The 19006-nt window shown below is 38.9% G+C and overlaps 1 protein-coding gene across 1 annotated transcript in view; it reads left to right on the plus strand.

The window, feature by feature from the left end:
* Window positions 1-19006, plus strand: part of CLYBL (citramalyl-CoA lyase) — a 374710-nt gene that overhangs the window by 290031 nt on the left and 65673 nt on the right. Inside the window, 3 exon segments of the mRNA XM_044286389.1 lie at window positions 6042-6221; window positions 11391-11402; window positions 16796-16897. Of these exon segments, the coding sequence (XP_044142324.1) occupies window positions 6042-6221; window positions 11391-11402; window positions 16796-16897 (294 nt within the window).

Genomic DNA, 19006 nt, shown 5'->3' on the forward strand with positions numbered 1-19006 from the left:
ACAATTCAGCCTCTTCCATTCAAACACGCTGCACCTGCACTAAACTTCCATCCGTGCCAGTGCTGGCAACATTTTCTGAGGGATTCCCAACAGTTGCATGTGTGAAATTTCAAGTTACAAATGCAATTTGTGTGTGTGTGTGTGTGTGTGTGTGTGGGTGTGTGTCTCATATCCACTACTTTTCATCCTTTAATACCTTATGAAATATGTAAAATGGCAAAGAATTTCAACAAAGACTATATTAATAAGTGCAATATAGTGATCTTACAAATACATTGGTCAATAGAAGCCAGAAAGTGGCCAACCCCTTGAAAATTAAAAAAAGTTAAAGAGGACCTTTCGGCATTTTTTACATAGGCTAATTATGGTATTACCTTGTAGGGCGGCCCCCACTGATGCGACGGGTGTATTTTGTCGCTCCTTCTGCCTGGCTGTGAGCAGTCCACTCTGATTGGATCGTGCTCACGGCCAGGGAGAAGGAGACGTCCACAGCAGAAGACTGCGTCTCCTCCCGTTGCAAGTTTAATGCTCATCATAATACAGCGCGCTAAATCATTAGGGGGCCACAGCGGACGAATGGGGGGGGGATTTTTGAAAAAAAAATATACACCCATGGCATCAGTGGGGGCCGCCATACAAGGTAATACAATAGTTAGCCTATGTCAAAACTGATGAAAGGTCCTCTTTAAATTAAATAAAAAAAATAATCACCATTACAATAATAATAATAATTTTTTATTTGCAGCATTTACAATCTTGAAGACTTTTGGCATGCTAGCAGTCTTTTTTTATGTGTGAAATTCCACTCTATGCTCTCTGAAGCTTCCCACATAAGTTGGATTGACTTGATTATGACTTACTTCATACCATGCCATAAAGCCACTCCACAACAGTTCAATAGGGTTGAGGTCTTGTGTTTTCTCTGACCAATCCATTACAGACAGACTACCAGCTCACTGTATATTTCCTAAATAGGCCTTGTATAATTTGACACAGCGCTTTAGTCATTGTCCTATAGTAGGATTAAACTGGTTCTAATCAGGCACCGTCCAGATGGTATGACATGGCATAAGACATTGGAGTGACATCATCAAATCTACTCAGACCATCAGATTTCCTCTGCTATGCTAGGCAGATGACGTCAAGACGCTCTTCAGCATCTTTATTATGCACCTAACAAATGTTCTTTGTAATTTAAACACCTCAATTTAGATTAGCCTACAAATAATACTTTAGTCCGGTCACACATGCTCCTTTTCGCTGGGGAAGCCAATCAGTAGCAAAGAAGGGGAAAGAGAAAGTGTAACTTGCATCTTCGGGTCTCTCTTCTTTGTAGTCTATAAGAGATAGAGAGCAGCTGAGGATAATTATATGCCATGCAGTTCATGTCACAAGTATTCCTCAGATCTTTTACATGTACAGTTCTACAGTACACTGTATAGCAGTGATCTGTGGCTCTCTATCCAATGAGCCACAAAGAAGTTTGTCTTTTGGATAGCTTTCTTTTCTATACTATAAACTCTGACCAATAGAAGTATATTGTAATAGTTCACATGGCATTAAAGGATGAGAGCGCATTTGAAACTTGAAATTGTACACACAAATGTTTAAGAGTTGGGGATCCCTCATAAAATGTTGTTGTTTCTGTAAAAGCTCGTATTTTTAGTGTATTACAAAAAGTTAAAGGGGTTGACCAGTTTTGGCTACTGTTGACCAATGTGTAGGTAAGATGACTATATGGCACTTACTAATTGTTGATATTCTGTGCCGTTTGCTATATTTCATGAGCCATGTCCCCTTGTTGGGACAGTCTTTTGTGCTGTCCACAGAGGCCCTGTCCATGAGATGCCTGCTGATTGTGGGTCATGGGACCAGACACACAATTCAGCCTCTTCCATTCAAACACGCTGCACCTGCACTAAACTTCCATCCGTGCCAGTGCTGGCAACATTTTCTGAGGGATTCCCAACAGTTGCATGTGTGAAATTTCAAGTTACAAATGCAATTTGTGTGTGTGTGTGTGTGTGTGTGTGTGTGGGTGTGTGTCTCATATCCACTACTTTTCATCCTTTAATACCTTATGAAATATGTAAAATGGCAAAGAATTTCAACAAAGACTATATTAATAAGTGCAATATAGTGATCTTACAAATACATTGGTCAATAGAAGCCAGAAAGTGGCCAACCCCTTGAAAATTAAAAAAAGTTAAAGAGGACCTTTCGGCATTTTTTACATAGGCTAATTATGGTATTACCTTGTAGGGCGGCCCCCACTGATGCGACGGGTGTATTTTGTCGCTCCTTCTGCCTGGCTGTGAGCAGTCCACTCTGATTGGATCGTGCTCACGGCCAGGGAGAAGGAGACGTCCACAGCAGAAGACTGCGTCTCCTCCCGTTGCAAGTTTAATGCTCATCATAATACAGCGCGCTAAATCATTAGGGGGCCACAGCGGACGAATGGGGGGGGGATTTTTGAAAAAAAAATATACACCCATGGCATCAGTGGGGGCCGCCATACAAGGTAATACAATAGTTAGCCTATGTCAAAACTGATGAAAGGTCCTCTTTAAATTAAATAAAAAAAATAATCACCATTACAATAATAATAATAATTTTTTATTTGCAGCATTTACAATCTTGAAGACTTTTGGCATGCTAGCAGTCTTTTTTTATGTGTGAAATTCCACTCTATGCTCTCTGAAGCTTCCCACATAAGTTGGATTGACTTGATTATGACTTACTTCATACCATGCCATAAAGCCACTCCACAACAGTTCAATAGGGTTGAGGTCTTGTGTTTTCTCTGACCAATCCATTACAGACAGACTACCAGCTCACTGTATATTTCCTAAATAGGCCTTGTATAATTTGACACAGCGCTTTAGTCATTGTCCTATAGTAGGATTAAACTGGTTCTAATCAGGCACCGTCCAGATGGTATGACATGGCATAAGACATTGGAGTGACATCATCAAATCTACTCAGACCATCAGATTTCCTCTGCTATGCTAGGCAGATGACGTCAAGACGCTCTTCAGCATCTTTATTATGCACCTAACAAATGTTCTTTGTAATTTAAACACCTCAATTTAGATTAGCCTACAAATAATACTTTAGTCCTCCCCATTTCTTTTTGCACTTTCTTTTCATGGCCAGTAATATAGCATTTTCTTTGAAACTCCAGCTATACTCAAGTAGCCCAGGGAAAACCCCTTTAATAATTACATTGGCAAATCCTGGTCTATAAAGAATGCAATTTCTGAGCATAGACCTTCTCATTTTATATCAGTGGCTGAAAGATCACTTTTTCTGAAAGACACAGGCTTCTTGTGGAAAGCCTTCCCAAAAGATTGCAGGTTGTTATAGCTGCAAATGGTTCCAACTCCATATTAACACCTATAGTTTTATAATGAGATGTCCAAGAAGCTTGTATAGTTGTGATGATCAGACTGCCACACTCTTAATCCATATACCGTATTAGGTGTTACTTTAAAAATGCTTATAAATACTTAAAAAGTAAAAATATACTTGTTCCGTTTTGGTACCATATTAACCCCTTGAGGACATCCACCGTACATGTATGGCTAATGTCTGTACTTTAAATGTGAAGTCCACTCCAAAGCAATACTGGCATCATAATCGCTAGGTTTCTGCTGTTTTATATAGCAGAAAAACAAGGCTATGGTTTGTCATCACCAATAATGCCGATCAGAAACGTTTAAGCCCTCAGATGTTGTGGTCAAATGTGACCACCACATCTGAAAGGCCTTTCTTCGAGAGAACTGTGCTCCCAAGGCCTGAATTACTCCCCTGCGTGGAGATCGCGGAAGCCGTTTGTTCTCTGTGGTAGCCTCGAGCCCAGGGCCGTCTTTACCAAGGGGCAAAAGGGGCAGCTGCCCCCGGGCCCAGTTGCTCCTGGGGGGCCCAAGGCAGCTGCCTCATGATCCCTGCTAGCTACTGCTCCGGGTGTCAAGCTGTCTGTGTACTTTAACGTTGTGATCTAGGACCTTAATGACATCATTACCATGTGACCAGTAACCTAGCAATTACTGGTCACATGGCTATGAGGTCATCACAGGTCCCATCAGGAGTGTTGCAGAAGTTAACTGTGGAGCTTTTTTGTGTGAAGATTACATCAGAAAAAGGTGACAGGGGCTGTTATGTTAATATACTGTAAACTACTGTACAGTGGGGTGCTGTATATTGTGTGGGGGCCTGTATACTGTGGGGGGTATGTATATTGTGTGGGACTGTATACTGTGTGTGGGACTGTATACTGTGTGGGGGACTGTATACTGTGGGGGGCTGTATACTGTGTGGGGGCCTGTATACTGTGGGGGGCTGTATATTGTGGTGGGCTGTATACTGTGTGGGGGCCTGTATACTGTGTGGTGGGGCTGTATACTGTGTGGTGGGGCTGTATACTGTGTGTGGGGGCTGTATACTGTGGGGGGCTGTATACTGTGTGGGGGGCTGTATACTGTGGGCTGCTATACTGCTCTACTATATACTGTGGGGTACTGTATAGTGTGGGGTGCTATACTGCTGTACTGTATAGTGTGGTGGGCTGTATCGTGTATAGTTTGGGATTTTGTGTGTGTGTGTTGTGGTGGAGGGCGTGATTGCCTGCTAAGGTGTGGGAAGGCGGGATCCAGGGGGCCCAAGTAAATTTTTGCCCAGGGTCCAATCAATATTAAAGACGGCCCTGCTCGAGCCTTAGGAATTAGCCTACGAATTCCTGCCTGAGAAGTGATCTAACAATCGCATGTTCAAGTCCCCTAAGTGGACTTAATATAAGTGTAAAAAATAAGTTAAAAAATATAAGAATCCCCAAATGCCCATACTATTAAAATATAATTGTATTTATCCCATACAGTGGATGCCATATCAGAAAAAAAAATCTGAGCTGCTGTTTCACAGTTTTTTTTCATTGCATTACCTCCACAAAAAATAAATAAAAAGTGATCACAAAGTCATGCAAACTAAAAAATGGTATCATTGAAAACTACAGATCACCACACAAAAAGTGAACCCTCACACCGTTCTACAGATGTAAATATAAAAAGTTCTGAGGGTTAGAATATAGTGATGCAAAGTGAAAATCATTTTCATTTAAAGTTTGTATTTGTTTTAAGTATTAAAATACCCAAAAAACTATATAAATGTGGTATCACTGTTTTAGGCCCCGTTCACACGACCATATTTCTGGTCCGCATCCGATCTGCATTTTTTGCAGATTGGATGCGGGCACATTTATTCCAATGGGTCTGTAAAAAATGCAGATAGCACATTGTGTGCTATAAGTATCCATATGTCTGTTCCACAGTCCCGTAAAAAAGATAGAACGTGTCCTATTCTTGTCCATTTTGTGGCCAAGAGTAGGCATTGTTACAATGGGTCCATACAAAAAAAAAAATCGGATTCAACACGGATGACATGCTATTTTTTGCAGATCTGTATTTTGTGGACTACAAAATGCATACGATCGTGTGAATGCACTCCAATCATACTGACCCAGAGAATTAAGTGAACATGTCAGTTTTACTGCATAGGGAACAACATTAAAAGGAAACTGATTAAACTATTGTGGAATTGCATTATTTATTTATTTTACTATTCAACACTAGTTGGAATTTTTTCCAGCTTCCCACTACATTGTATGCAATATTAAATGGGGCCATTATAAAGTACAACTTGCCATGCAAAAAAAAAAATGAACAAACCCTCATACGGCTATGTGACTGCAAAAATAAAAAAGTTATGACTTCAGGAAGGTCGAGAATGGAAATGTGAAAACTGAAAATTGCCAGGTCCTCTAATGGTTAAAGCCTAATTTTTGCCACACAAAAAATGTATTAACCCAGGTAATTATCAATATAATTTGTTTAAAAAAAACTAAATTTTGGTGACAGATGCTCCTAAAAATAAAATCTAACAACCACATGAATTTCTTGATGATTTCTTTATTAAGTATGTATAGTTAATACTTGCTATGCATTATACTTTAGGAAACATGAATCTATCTGCTTTTTGTTTTTTAGGTTCAAGCCAGGGAGACTATTGTTAAAGCACTGGAAGAGTATGACCTTGGCAAAACTGAAAAATGTGTTCGGATTAATTCTGTGTCCAGTGGCCTTTCAGAAGAAGATCTGGTAGTCATCCTGCAGTCCAAAGTCTTGCCTTCCTGTATCATGCTGCCTAAGGTTGAATCCTCTGAAGAAGTGAAATAGGGTGAGTCTTTTAAGCATTTTTACAAAGCACACAATAGGCCAGGAATTCAATTTGTTTCCTCTTTTTATGTGAAGCCTGGCTTAATTTCAATCTCCAATCCAACAAAAGGTAAAACTTCAATGCCATGCCATTTTTTTCATGTGGCTGTGTATACAGAAAAATGGTAGTGCAAAGTGAACCACATCATTTAGTCTCTCACCTTTGTTTGGCTTTTCCAATTAAATTGTCATAAATGGGAAATAAAACGGTTAGGTATATAGCAAGCCAAAATACTTTAAACCTTTGCCACGTATATATATAGACATGAAGTACATCCACCCCATGCCATAAATATACAAAGCACAGCCATTTAGCCTTCTCTGATTAAGCCTACATGCACATGAACGTGGTTTGGTTCTGCATCCGAGCCGCATTTTTTGCGGCTCAGATGCGGACCCGTTTACTTCAATGGGGCTGCAAAAGATGCGGACAGCCCTCTGTGTGCTGTCCACATCCGTTGCTCTGTTCCGTAGCCCCGCAAAAAAAAATAGAACATGTCCTATTCTTATCCATTTTGCGGACAAGGATAGGCATTGTTACAATGGATCTGCAAAAAAAAGGATGCCATACGGACATCATCCGTTTTTTTTGCGGGTCCGCAATTTGTGGACCGCAAAACACAAACGTTTATGTGCATGTAGACTAAGACTGTTGGCTGTGTAATGCCAGCAAAAACTTTGTTTGAGGGCACGGCTCCTGTGCCACTACAGCAATGGCCTCAATTAGAGACCTGAATCAGGATTGCAAGGTCAACTCCCCAGATGAGGCTATAAAAAATGTTCAGTTGAAAAAAAAAAATTGAAATCCTCTTTTTCCTTTAAAAAAAAATGTATATTAGAAAATAACGTTTGAATTGCCACAAAAATAACAATGCATTGTAAAAACGATAACATTTAAAGGGGTCATGTGATGACATCAGGAATCATATAATACATGTCAATCTCGTTCTAACCAAGATAGAACCAGTCCTGTATGTCACATGGATCCCCATTCATTGCTACAATTGCTCTGCTAGATTATTTTCAGGCTGGCAGCTCAAGGGGTGTGTCTTTTCTCAGGGGCATGTCCTTTCTGCTGCAGCTCTCTCCTTGTAAGGGTGCCCTCACACATTGTGGAATTGTCCACAACAAAATCTGCAACATAAAGACACCCCCTATGTTAGCCTATAGGGATTAAAAGTGGTGTTACCTGCAGTCTTTTCCGCTGCGGAATATTAGTTCCACAGCAGAACACAACGCAAATAAAGTTTTGTTGCAAATTTTCTGTAGCTGGATGTCTCCATTCATTTCAGTGGAGATGTAATCCGTGAATCCACAGAATAAGGCCTCATGCACACGACCGTTGTTGTGTTCCATTCCACAAAATGGGGTTCTGTTGTTCCGTGATCCGTTTCCATTTCCATGTGTCTTCCTTTATTTCTGGAGGATCACCAGACATGAAGGAAAGTAAAAAAAAGTCTAAGTCAAGTTTGCCATGCAAATGATAGGAAAAAAAACGGACGCGGACGCACGGATGACAATCTTGTGTGCCTCTGCGTTTTTTCACGGACCAATTGACTTGAATGGGTCCGCAAACCGTTTTCCGTGAAAAAAATAGGACAGGTTATATTTATTTGACGGACTGGAACCACGGATCACGGATGCGGGTGACTAACGGTGCATTAGCCAAGTTTTCAACTGACCCATTGAAAGTCAATAGGTCTGCAGAAAATCACGAAAAACGGAACAATGGACACAGAATGAAACAACGGCCGTGTGCATGAGGCCTAATTCACAAACAAATAGCCATCATATTAGTAGAATCTATCTTTCTCCAGCATATAACAGCCAGGCCAACAATGGAGTAGATGTTAAGGCCTCTCTGATTTTGCTGTTGGCATAAGAAGCTTTTGCCGGGTTTTTTTTTAAACCAAGAAAAGCATTTCCATATACTTCTATTTATTCCTTTATCAGCTTTGCTGCCTTTTTGTTCAGTATTTTCTCAACGTGAGGGCTCATGCACACGAACGTATTTTCTTTCCGTGTCCGTTTCTTTTTTTTTTGCGGCCCGTATGCGGAACCCTTCACTTCAATGGGTACTCATAAAAATTTAAATGACTCTATGTGCATTCCGTTTACGTAAGTCGGCATGGCCATTCCGAGAAAAAAATATAGAACATGTCCTATTCTAGGCATTGTTACAATGGATTAGCAAAAAAAAAAACTGATGTAATACGGATGTCACATAGACGTCATCCATATTTTTGCGCATCCGTGTTTTGCGGACCGCAATATACATACAGTTCTGTACATAAGCCCTTATTGTAACTTTGAAATTTAACTTCTTCAAGTTGTCTCCACTGATTTCTCAGTCTAGTATTATTTCTTAAGCTGCTTCTGAACTATTCACAATGCGTCTGTAACAAAAATGATCATGCATTCAGTAGTGATCCAAACCTGTAGCTCATTGACAGTAGATGTAGAATTCTTTTGACCACAGCTGATATTTGAATATATTTCAGATAATATCTTTTATATAACAAGTGTGTATGCACCTTACTTTCCAATTTCCTTACTTTCCAATTTAAGATCCCTGTGGACAACAATGATTTAACATCCTCTCTTAAAGTGACACTTCAGTTCTCCATTCTATTCTAAATGTAAAGTTAAAATACCCGATTGCCCTTCTTTTTAATCATTTTTTCTTCCCAGACCACTCTTTAGTAAGGTAAAATAGCTACCAAGATCTCAGACTACCCTATGCACAGTATGCTTTGGTAGTCTAAGGCACACCCCTTGATCTCAGACCACAATACCAAAAGCACAGCTTAAGAACCTCAGGGTCTAGAGGTTATATAGAGGCTGCATCTCATTTACATTCTCCACTTTTAAACCACAGCAATGTCCTATCTGTCATGTTTTTGTGACAAAAAGTACAATAAAAATTAATGTAAAGGATAGCTTAACAAAAAAACTGCAGCCGCTGACCACTGGAAACAGTGCAACTCCTTTGCGGTAGTGGTTGCATTTGTTCAGTACCAAAAGTTAAGGCCAGAACTTGTCAGAGGCTATAGAAGAGCTCCAGTATTAATAGCAGCACAAGTTTGGATTAGACTTTTGTTGGGTAAATATTACCAAACTACTATGATAATTATGTCAGACTTATTGAATTACAGTAGTTTAGACATCTAAAATTAATATCTGGGCATTGAAGTACAATAGTGCTGCGAATTTATACCAATGACCATAAAAAAGAAGAAAAAGGAATAAGGTCACTTCTCAGGGCACCTGAGAGAACAAACAGGAAGCGTTTAACCAGTGTTTTTAATTAGCGCCGATATTATTTCCTGAGCTGCTCTCTATTTCTTCTTTTTTTAATTGCTGACAGGTGTGTTTGCGTTTCATGACTGTTTTCAGCCAATAAAATCCTGGAAATGTTAAGTGGCACGTCAAACGTCTTTACCAAGCCTGTAAATAAGCTAGGAAAAAAAATATGGATGGGCACTCATATATGGAAATATGGGACAGAATTTATTCAAACATATAATAAAACATCAATAAAACAATAAATAAAAATGAAAATGTATGAGGATATTTTCTGGTTGAAGGTCACCCACTCAGAAATCTCCACTAGTACGGATAACTTTCACCAGAAAATATGCTATCCTCTATACCATTAAGATTGTATTAAACATTGGCAATAAATCCTGTATCAAAAAGTGAAAATATACACATAGGTGTCAAGCGCTATTGGTTCTCCTTGGTTGATATAATTTGTATCTTATTGTGAATACACAAGTAGCAATATGTAGATAGCGATATGAATATCAACTATATATCTTGTTATGGATACATTAAAGTAGTGCCAAGTCCGAATTGTTTCTCCTATCCAAGTAATGAGAAATGTCCAGTCTTTGTTGTTTGCTTGTGAAAGCTGGAAAGTATTCTTAGCAGATCACTAGATATGATTTTATCTGGTCTGGTTTCAATCTTGCTAATATATGGATTTACCGTCTCATAGTTCTTTACCCACTATGTGGGCTTACCTTTGCCTGGTATAGATTCACTGGGACAAGTGGGTCGACTGCTAGTCTGTGTTAGAAGCCGGCGTCCCGGCTGTGAAGTCCGTAGCGTTCCACGTGTGTATCCCAGATACTTCCGGCAGCTGGTTTGGTTTGAGAGGCTGCGTACTCGTACCTTCAGGCGCAGGTAAATGACGTATTGGAGGTCTCGAGCTAGAGAAGGTTTATTTCTTTCTTTCTCTTTCTTTTCCTTTAAAGTGCACTTATGTCCATGTAGACGGGGTATTGTTCAATTGTTCACCAAACGCGTTTCGGGGAGACGCTTTCCCCTTCCTCAGTGGTATACCCCGATTTCATAGGTTGGCTATGAAATCGGGGTATACCACTGAGGAAGGGGAAAGCGTCTCCCCGAAACGCGTTTGGTGAACAATTGAACAATACCCCGTCTACATGGACATAAGTGCACTTTAAAGGAAAAGAAAGAGAAAGAAAGAAATAAACCTTCTCTAGCTCGAGACCTCCAATACGTCATTTACCTGCGCCTGAAGGTACGAGTACGCAGCCTCTCAAACCAAACCAGCTGCCGGAAGTATCTGGGATACACACGTGGAACGCTACGGACTTCACAGCCGGGACGCCGGCTTCTAACACAGACTAGCAGTCGACCCACTTGTCCCAGTGAATCTATACCAGGCAAAGGTAAGCCCACATAGTGGGTAAAGAACTATGAGACGGTAAATCCATATATTAGCAAGATTGAAACCAGACCAGATAAAATCATATCTAGTGATCTGCTAAGAATACTTTCCAGCTTTCACAAGCAAACAACAAAGACTGGACATTTCTCATTACTTGGATAGGAGAAACAATTCGGACTTGGCACTACTTTAATGTATCCATAACAAGATATATAGTTGATATTCATATCGCTATCTACATATTGCTACTTGTGTATTCACAATAAGATACAAATTATATCAACCAAGGAGAACCAATAGCGCTTGACACCTATGTGTATATTTTCACTTTTTGATACAGGATTTATTGCCAATGTTTAATACAATCTTAATGGTATAGAGGATAGCATATTTTCTGGTGAAAGTTATCCGTACTAGTGGAGATTTCTGAGTGGGTGACCTTCAACCAGAAAATATCCTCATACATTTTCATTTTTATTTATTGTTTTATTGATGTTTTATTATATGTTTGAATAAATTCTGTCCCATATTTCCATATATGAGTGCCCATCCATATTTTTTTTTCCTACATTTATTCCACTTTTGAGGGGTGTCTCAATTTTGGTTGGTGCACCTGCCCTGAGAGAGCAGGGGTGAGCGGATCTCTATAACATTTTTTCACTGTAAATAAGCTAATTGTATAAAATGCAGGATAGAATAGTAAAGTTATTGCAGGATGACCATTTATGATACTATGTAAGGAATGCAGGACACTAGACACCGTCCACACACGGTTATAGAGTGGCACTACAGCAGTGTTCACCGTGGCCAAAGGGACCAGCCAGTTTCAACATTGTAAGCGCATCGTATTACAAAATACTGATAAAAATTAAGATAGACGTCACTTAATAAATATGGGCCGCAATGATTTAAAAAGCAGAAACTGGTGTGGATAATAGAACGTCTGGATTTGTACATCTGCGGTATGGATTTTACCATAGTTACATAGTTAATACTGTTGAAAAAATACATAAGTCCATCAAGTTCAACCAAGCTAAATTTTTGGGGATATGTGCTATTTGCAGTAGCAACCCAAATATGAAGGTACCCTGGCTTTTCACAGGGAGCAGATGGCACATCTTGGTCTTCACACTTCTATGGAGTTCCGGATGTATTTTCTGCAATAGTACTAAAGGGCTGGTAATCCATGCCACTAATGTTTCCGGACCCTGCGATAGAGGGGTAAAATGGTGGCCCCTATAGCGCTTGCATGTGAATTTCTAGGTAAGTAATTATTATTTTCTGATTTTTAGAAAAGGTGTTTTTTGAAGAATGGAGGTCTGTTGTCAGCATCGCTTAGGAATTTTGTCACCATTCCAGATTTTTTACTAAAATGAACAAAATGGGCCCACTAGCAATAACATTGTTTTCCTAACCCTTTGTAAAGTATAAAATATTAAGATTATATAAAAGGTTCAGTAAATTACTGTACATTTTGTATTTACCCCTGATTTATACCTATATTACCTATACATTGTTCAACATAGTGCTGGAGAAAACTCTTATTAATCTGTAGCCATTACTTTAAAGGCAAATAGGTTAGCAAATAGCACTATTTTTTCAGTTATATTGTAGAATATTTTTCAGATATGTAGTAGTAGTAGTAGTAGTCTTACAGTGTGAGAAATTACACGGATGATGATACAGCTGAAATTACTGAAAAATGGCATTTTATCTAAAACAATTATCAGTATTTGATGACTAGATTATGAAGAGATGTGCTTGAATTTCAACTCAGTCATGTCCTCTATTAACTGATAATATCCCTGTTGTGAGATGATACAGTAATAGGTGTTGTGCAGTGATTACTCTGGAGCCACAACACTTCTACACGTCTGTGTATCTCAGCATAATACGTATGGGTTAGTTCACAGTATACACTAGATTTATTTTCCATTATGATGCCAAGGGAGACAAGCACAGGTATGATCTGTATTAAATGTGTTCTTTTAAGAGTGCCAATATGCACATAAGTATACAAGAAACCAGATTAATACCTAAATATTATTTTGAAACATATTTTTTTAAGAAATCCTGTCTTAACTGTCCTCTGAGCATTCATTGGTTACTACTCCCCTTCTCTGTTGATCAGAATTACTCACATGTAGACAATATAGTGCATAGGAAACCAATGGAACTGTTCATAAATCTAGATATTCCAATTTAATAAGCAGTGGAAATTGGTCTGATACATGTTAGCCATTTTTATGAAGCGAAAGGCAAAGTATTGCATTTTCACATTTACAGGACTCAGGCTGTTTTTATTTCTTTGTGTATTAATTGATCAGTCCATTTAAAAGAACTCATTTCAGGTATTTTTCATCATTCTTCTCCATTGAGAGCTATAGCTGCCATATCATATTTTTGGAACGTTATGTAGCAATCATTACATTATCATCCTTTAAGTGTTCGCCCGTTTGCTAGGCATAAAATAGTCTGTCATTCCATACATTACATATTGGCAATCAGTCCTTATCTGCAAAGATGATTTTCTCTAGGTCAAGTGTAACGGCTGTACATGCTATGTCTGGTGCATTCTATGCAGACCCTAAAGGCTGACCTTAACCATGAAGATCAGTAGTACTTCTTTCTAAATACTAAATTTGATACCCAAAACAGTTTCACTGTATCCATCAAATTCATACAGAGGCAGCGGTATCATACAGTTTAGCTGATATCAACAGGCAGCGGTATCATACAGTTTAGCTGATATCAACAGATATATATTATTTTCTTTTCAAGGCCTTTCAGTTATGAAATCTAACCGCTATTGGTGAGTGAAGGAGGAGCAACAGGACATTAAAAATATTAGATCTATTCTGTGTCCTATACAATCATTTAAGTGATGTGGACCATGTGACACTGTTATTCTTGGGGTAATTTCTCTCAACCAAAATGTGAATAAAGCATTGTCACACCTAAGTGTTTTCTAATAAAACATCAGTCTATATTTTACTATACTCGATGGTAAGTATTCCGCTCAATTCTAAAGTGATAACTCATGTATGTTATAACACAATGCAAGCATGATAGCACACAGTACAACAGATTCCTGCTCCCTGGAGACATCTTTTGCTTTTGACAGAGATGTTATGTCAATATTACAAGTCAGCCTATGGGGTTACTTACTAACTCTGCAGAACTTCCAGACTACTTCGCTTAGATTTTTCACCTGGACAGACTTTTATCATGGTTGCTATTGTTTCAGAGCTGTGTTCTCCCGCCATCTCTCCCCGTCAGTGTGTCTTGCAATGGTTTTCTTTCCTTTTCTTGTAGTTAAGAAATTAATTTAACATATCTAAAAATCAGCCACCCCTTCTTAGCTTTCTCCATTCTGGACAGACAAACATGTTCCCCTCCTTTCTCGGTGTTGACCTTTATTTCCAAGATAATTTTAGTGAAGAAAATAAAAAAAAATCAGCTTTTGGGCGCCTGCCTCCTCCTCTCCACGCTTTCGCCTTTCTCTTTCCGCCACTCATTTCAGTGAAAAGCCTTTCATCTAAAGAATGTGTTACACATTTTAACACCTTTTTTTAAACTAATTCTTTTTTTATTGAAGTGAAGAGATTTTTTTTTTTTGTACTACACCAGACATCCTTTTTTTTTTTTTTTTATTCCTTCTCATTTTTATTTATGCGAAGCATAAAACCTGGAAGCTGATGCACAACTGAAAGATGGGCTTACTTGTTTTCTTTTGTGCTACAATCCCTTGCTTTCCTTTTGTCCTAAGTATGGGTACTTGTTTGACTGGCATGGCTTATTGGAGAATAACAAGCGTAACTCTGCCTCTTTTGTCATGGGACAATTCTCCCACAAATCCCGAACAGTGGGCATTCTTCCTCACACACTATTGGGTGTGCACTGGAATTGAAAGAAGTGCTGAGGGCTGCTACTTCATCCCCTCCCCAATCTCTTTGTTTTGTTTTTTTTCTCCCCTCTCCCCCCTCCCCAACACCTCCTCACTTTGCTTGGCCGGAAACATTTAATTGTCCCCTTTTGCAGGGGAAAAAAAAATATATATATTAATTGAATGTTGCCTCCAAGCTCACCTTTTAAGTTTTCTCACTAAGTAAATATTATGTGACCGAGAAGCAGGAGTTAAATTGCTTGTAAGGTATAAAGATTTTGGTGGAAAGGCTAATGTAACATTTTAGATGTTCCCTCCTGTAAGCTGCTCTCGTATTTCCAGGTGGTATGATAATGTATGTTGTACAGGCTTAAAAACAGCAGGGAGCAGACCATTTTGTTCTTTCTGAGGCCTTCTACCAGGAAACAAAAGTGTAGAGCACCGAAACAACATGTGCTACATTTATCAGTTGTTATGTTCGTGTGCACGATAACAAAATCCACCGATTTAAAGCAAATGTCTCTGATTTAAAGCAAATGGTTGCATGTAAATTAGTTCTATGTGAGAGGTGTCCACTGCATGTGACGGTTACATCACATTCTACATGTTTAAATTGAAACAGAGGTTTATATATGACATTTAATTAGATTATTATATTAAAGGGGATGGACACATTCTACCTAGCTTAAAGATGTGATATTTTGATTTGGTGAAAGAGGGGAGGGTTCAAGTGATGGGGGGCTGTGAGTAGAAGCTAAAAGGGGAAGAACTAACACCTCTAATCCAGCTTCTGGTAAATAGGCTGCCAGCTTTTAGAATGAGTTTCCTTTCTATTAGTCAGAATATTATGCTAAGCCTTAAGCATTAGTTTTTTATGTTGCCATAGCAGCCCTGTTCCTGCAGGGTTGTGACCTGTGATGATTACAGTACAAAGCTTATAGGGCCTTGAAACCCCCTTTGAAGATGAAAAGTCTTTGATGGTTTATATTTATGCAAATCTCTTAGATATGATTTACCCAACTGAGATTGAATAGAGAGACGATTAAAATTCCAAGTTGCTTTGATATCCATCAATGACGGAATAGTCCTTAAAATATTAAAAAATGAATTGGACAAACCTGTCTTTTGGTGTGTTTTTTTCCTCTTTGTTTTTAAATAGTATTGTCTTACCTGTGAGACTTTTATTATTGTGAAATGCACATAACTGACATGTCCTCTATTTACTTGTTTCCTTATTTTGCATTGTTACTGATCATGCAGAATTGGCGCTGAGGCTCTGTTATGTTCTTAGATGATAGAACTTAGAATTTGGACTAACCCCTTCGCTGCAGCTGACATCTGTCTGCTTCAAAGTCTGTAACTTCTTTCATAAGCCTTTTATAGGTATAAAAAGATCAAATAGAGAAAAGTGCAACCACTTTGTTAAATATGATAGACTGGGTCAATCTATCTCAGTGTCACGTATGAACTAGCAGAATGCACGCTGAACTACACGAATATATGCGGGATCTTCATTCATGTTTTCTGTTAGTCTGCTAATTTGCATTTAAGCCTGTGCATATCCTTGGAGAATATGCATGTGACATAAGTATTTCGTAAGCTACTGTATTATAATGCTATGCAAAAAAAAAAAAAAATGCAGCATTGAATTTCCTTGTATATGGTTATACATTTGCAGTTATTTTCATATATATATTTCAAGAGTTTGTTCACATCTCCATTACAGACTCTGATCAGGGTCTCTGTTGCAGATTCCCCCCAAAAAAGGCCTGGCAAAAAAAGTCCTGCATGCAGGACATTTTTGTGTGGTAAAAAAAACAGGTTCCCAAACGGAATCTGAACGGACTCCATTGTGGTCAAATATGTTTCCCAAATCCTGGGCTATATACTTTACTATATATTTATTATATATTTGTATTTATGGATTTCTTTTCATTTTAGTTTGCAGAAAAATTTCTACACCACTTGAAAGGAAGGAAATTGGCCCAACCAATATACTTGGTAACTTTTGTGGAAACTGCTTTGGGCCTCCTTAACTTCAAGGTAAGAAAACGTGTGTGGAATTGTGGAGCTGCTTCACTGTGTTAGGCCTCTTTCACACTACCGTATGGCTATTTCAGTGTTTTGCGGTCCGTTTTTCACGGATCCGTTGTTCCGTTTTGTTGTTTCCGTTGTGTTTCCATTTCCGTTTTGTTGTTCCGTTTTTCCCTATGGCATATACAGTATACAGTAATTACATAGAAAAAATTGGGCTGGGCATAACATTTTCAATAGACGGTTCAGAAAAAACGGATACGGAAGACATACGGATGCATTTCCATATCTGTTCAGTTTTTTTTGCGGACCCATTGACTTGAATGGAGCCACTGAACGTGATTTGTGGGCAATAATAGGACATGTTATATCTTTCAACGGAATGGAAATACGGAAACGGAATGCATACTGAGTACATTCCGTTTTTTTTGCGGAACCATTGAAATGAATGGTTCCGTATATGGACCGTATACGGAACGCAAAAAAGGCCCGCAAAACGGAAACAAAAATCGGTAGTGTGAAAGAGGCCTTATGCAAAGACACCTGATGCAAGGACATTTTTGGGGTTTCTACTATTTTAATGTGTGGCTATGTTCACACCATTGTATATATTGAAGTGGCTTATATAGCTAAGTGCCCATAGACTATAATGATCATGACAAATGCCAAAAGAGTATACCTCATTTGAGAATTTTGCATCAGATTTCCTTGTTTTCACTGCATGAAATAGCCTAGACAACTGTGCTTTTTAATCCATGGGGACACACGGTACACAGTTACATACTTTTGAGTTATGCTTTTGGCCAAATGTCAGAAGAGCCTAGGTGTATATCCACCTGTACCACAAATTCTGTAGATTTTCTTTGCAGAACTGTGCAGAGAAAATCTGCAGAAAATTACAGTATCACCCATGGGATTTTAAAAAATCTCATCCAAATGCAGATTTGTTCAGTGCGGAAATTGAAGTGCGGTGCAGATTTTTCAGTCTGTAACATGTTAATTTCTGATGCAGAATGAGCACAGATTTGTTGCAGATTTTCCCATGTTAAATTCAATGGGGAAGAAGAAATCCATAATCTAATCCCAGTGTGGTGTATTTTGCTGTGGACCAATAGCAAAATCCGCAGGTGCAGATAATTGTTCAAAAATAGGGTAAATCCACACAGGTTTTATTTACTGGGAAAATTTTCCACAGCAATTCCATCAAAATCTGGGAAATTCACAGTGACAAATCTGCATCAGATTGAGGGGATTTTGTTGCTGATTTCCCTATGCGGAAAACAAAATTAATATACTGACCTACCAATACCCTGGCAATGCTGTCTTAATATTTTCATGTTCCTCTGCCAGTTTTTGTCTCCTGGTCTTCAGCAACGCTGTGTCAACACGTGACTGTATGTGTCATTGGAAGCCAGGAATCATGGGCACATCACCTCACAAACTGCAGGGGATTACTAGGAACAGATTTTACTTCCCTTCAGATTTTGCAGAAATGGCTATGGAAAATTTGCACACTAAATCTGACTTGTGTGGATATACCTTAATACCATTTTTACATCACTAGTAGTTCACCAGGTAAATAAATATGAGAACACCAGAACAGATGTCCACACTTAATAATATGAATGCACCTGTGGTGCAATTTGGAAAATCTAGGTTTAGAGAAAGGCAGTGTGGTTTAAGATATGCCATTTGGCACCATAGGAGAGGGTCAGTAACCATAGGCCCAAGGTTCCAGTCAGCTGGGGGGTTGCCCTTCCCAAGACGGGTGCTCCGACTACAGCCACACTAGCTTTCCCTTATCTTAGTCCAGAACCTGACAGGGAAAGATACTACAGGCATCAAGTCACTAGGCTAGGGAATACCTATCCACTGATAACTCACCCTGCCGACTAACGGACGTGTGCATTTGCTAGCTGACTAGGGGACTAACCCAGCCGCAATAACCTTATACTGTGCAGGGACCTTAGACCCTCTCATCAGTGTACGACTTTATCCATCATAAGTTTTTCTAACTAAGAGATCCAAGTTCTAAAACACATAGTATTTTTTCTCTCTGGGTATACTAGTCTGGGGCACAGCTATTTTGACCCCACGCACTATCACAAGGATTCAGCA

Source organism: Bufo gargarizans, chromosome 3 (genome assembly GCF_014858855.1).
Source record: "Bufo gargarizans isolate SCDJY-AF-19 chromosome 3, ASM1485885v1, whole genome shotgun sequence".
Lineage (NCBI taxonomy): Eukaryota > Metazoa > Chordata > Amphibia > Anura > Bufonidae > Bufo > Bufo gargarizans.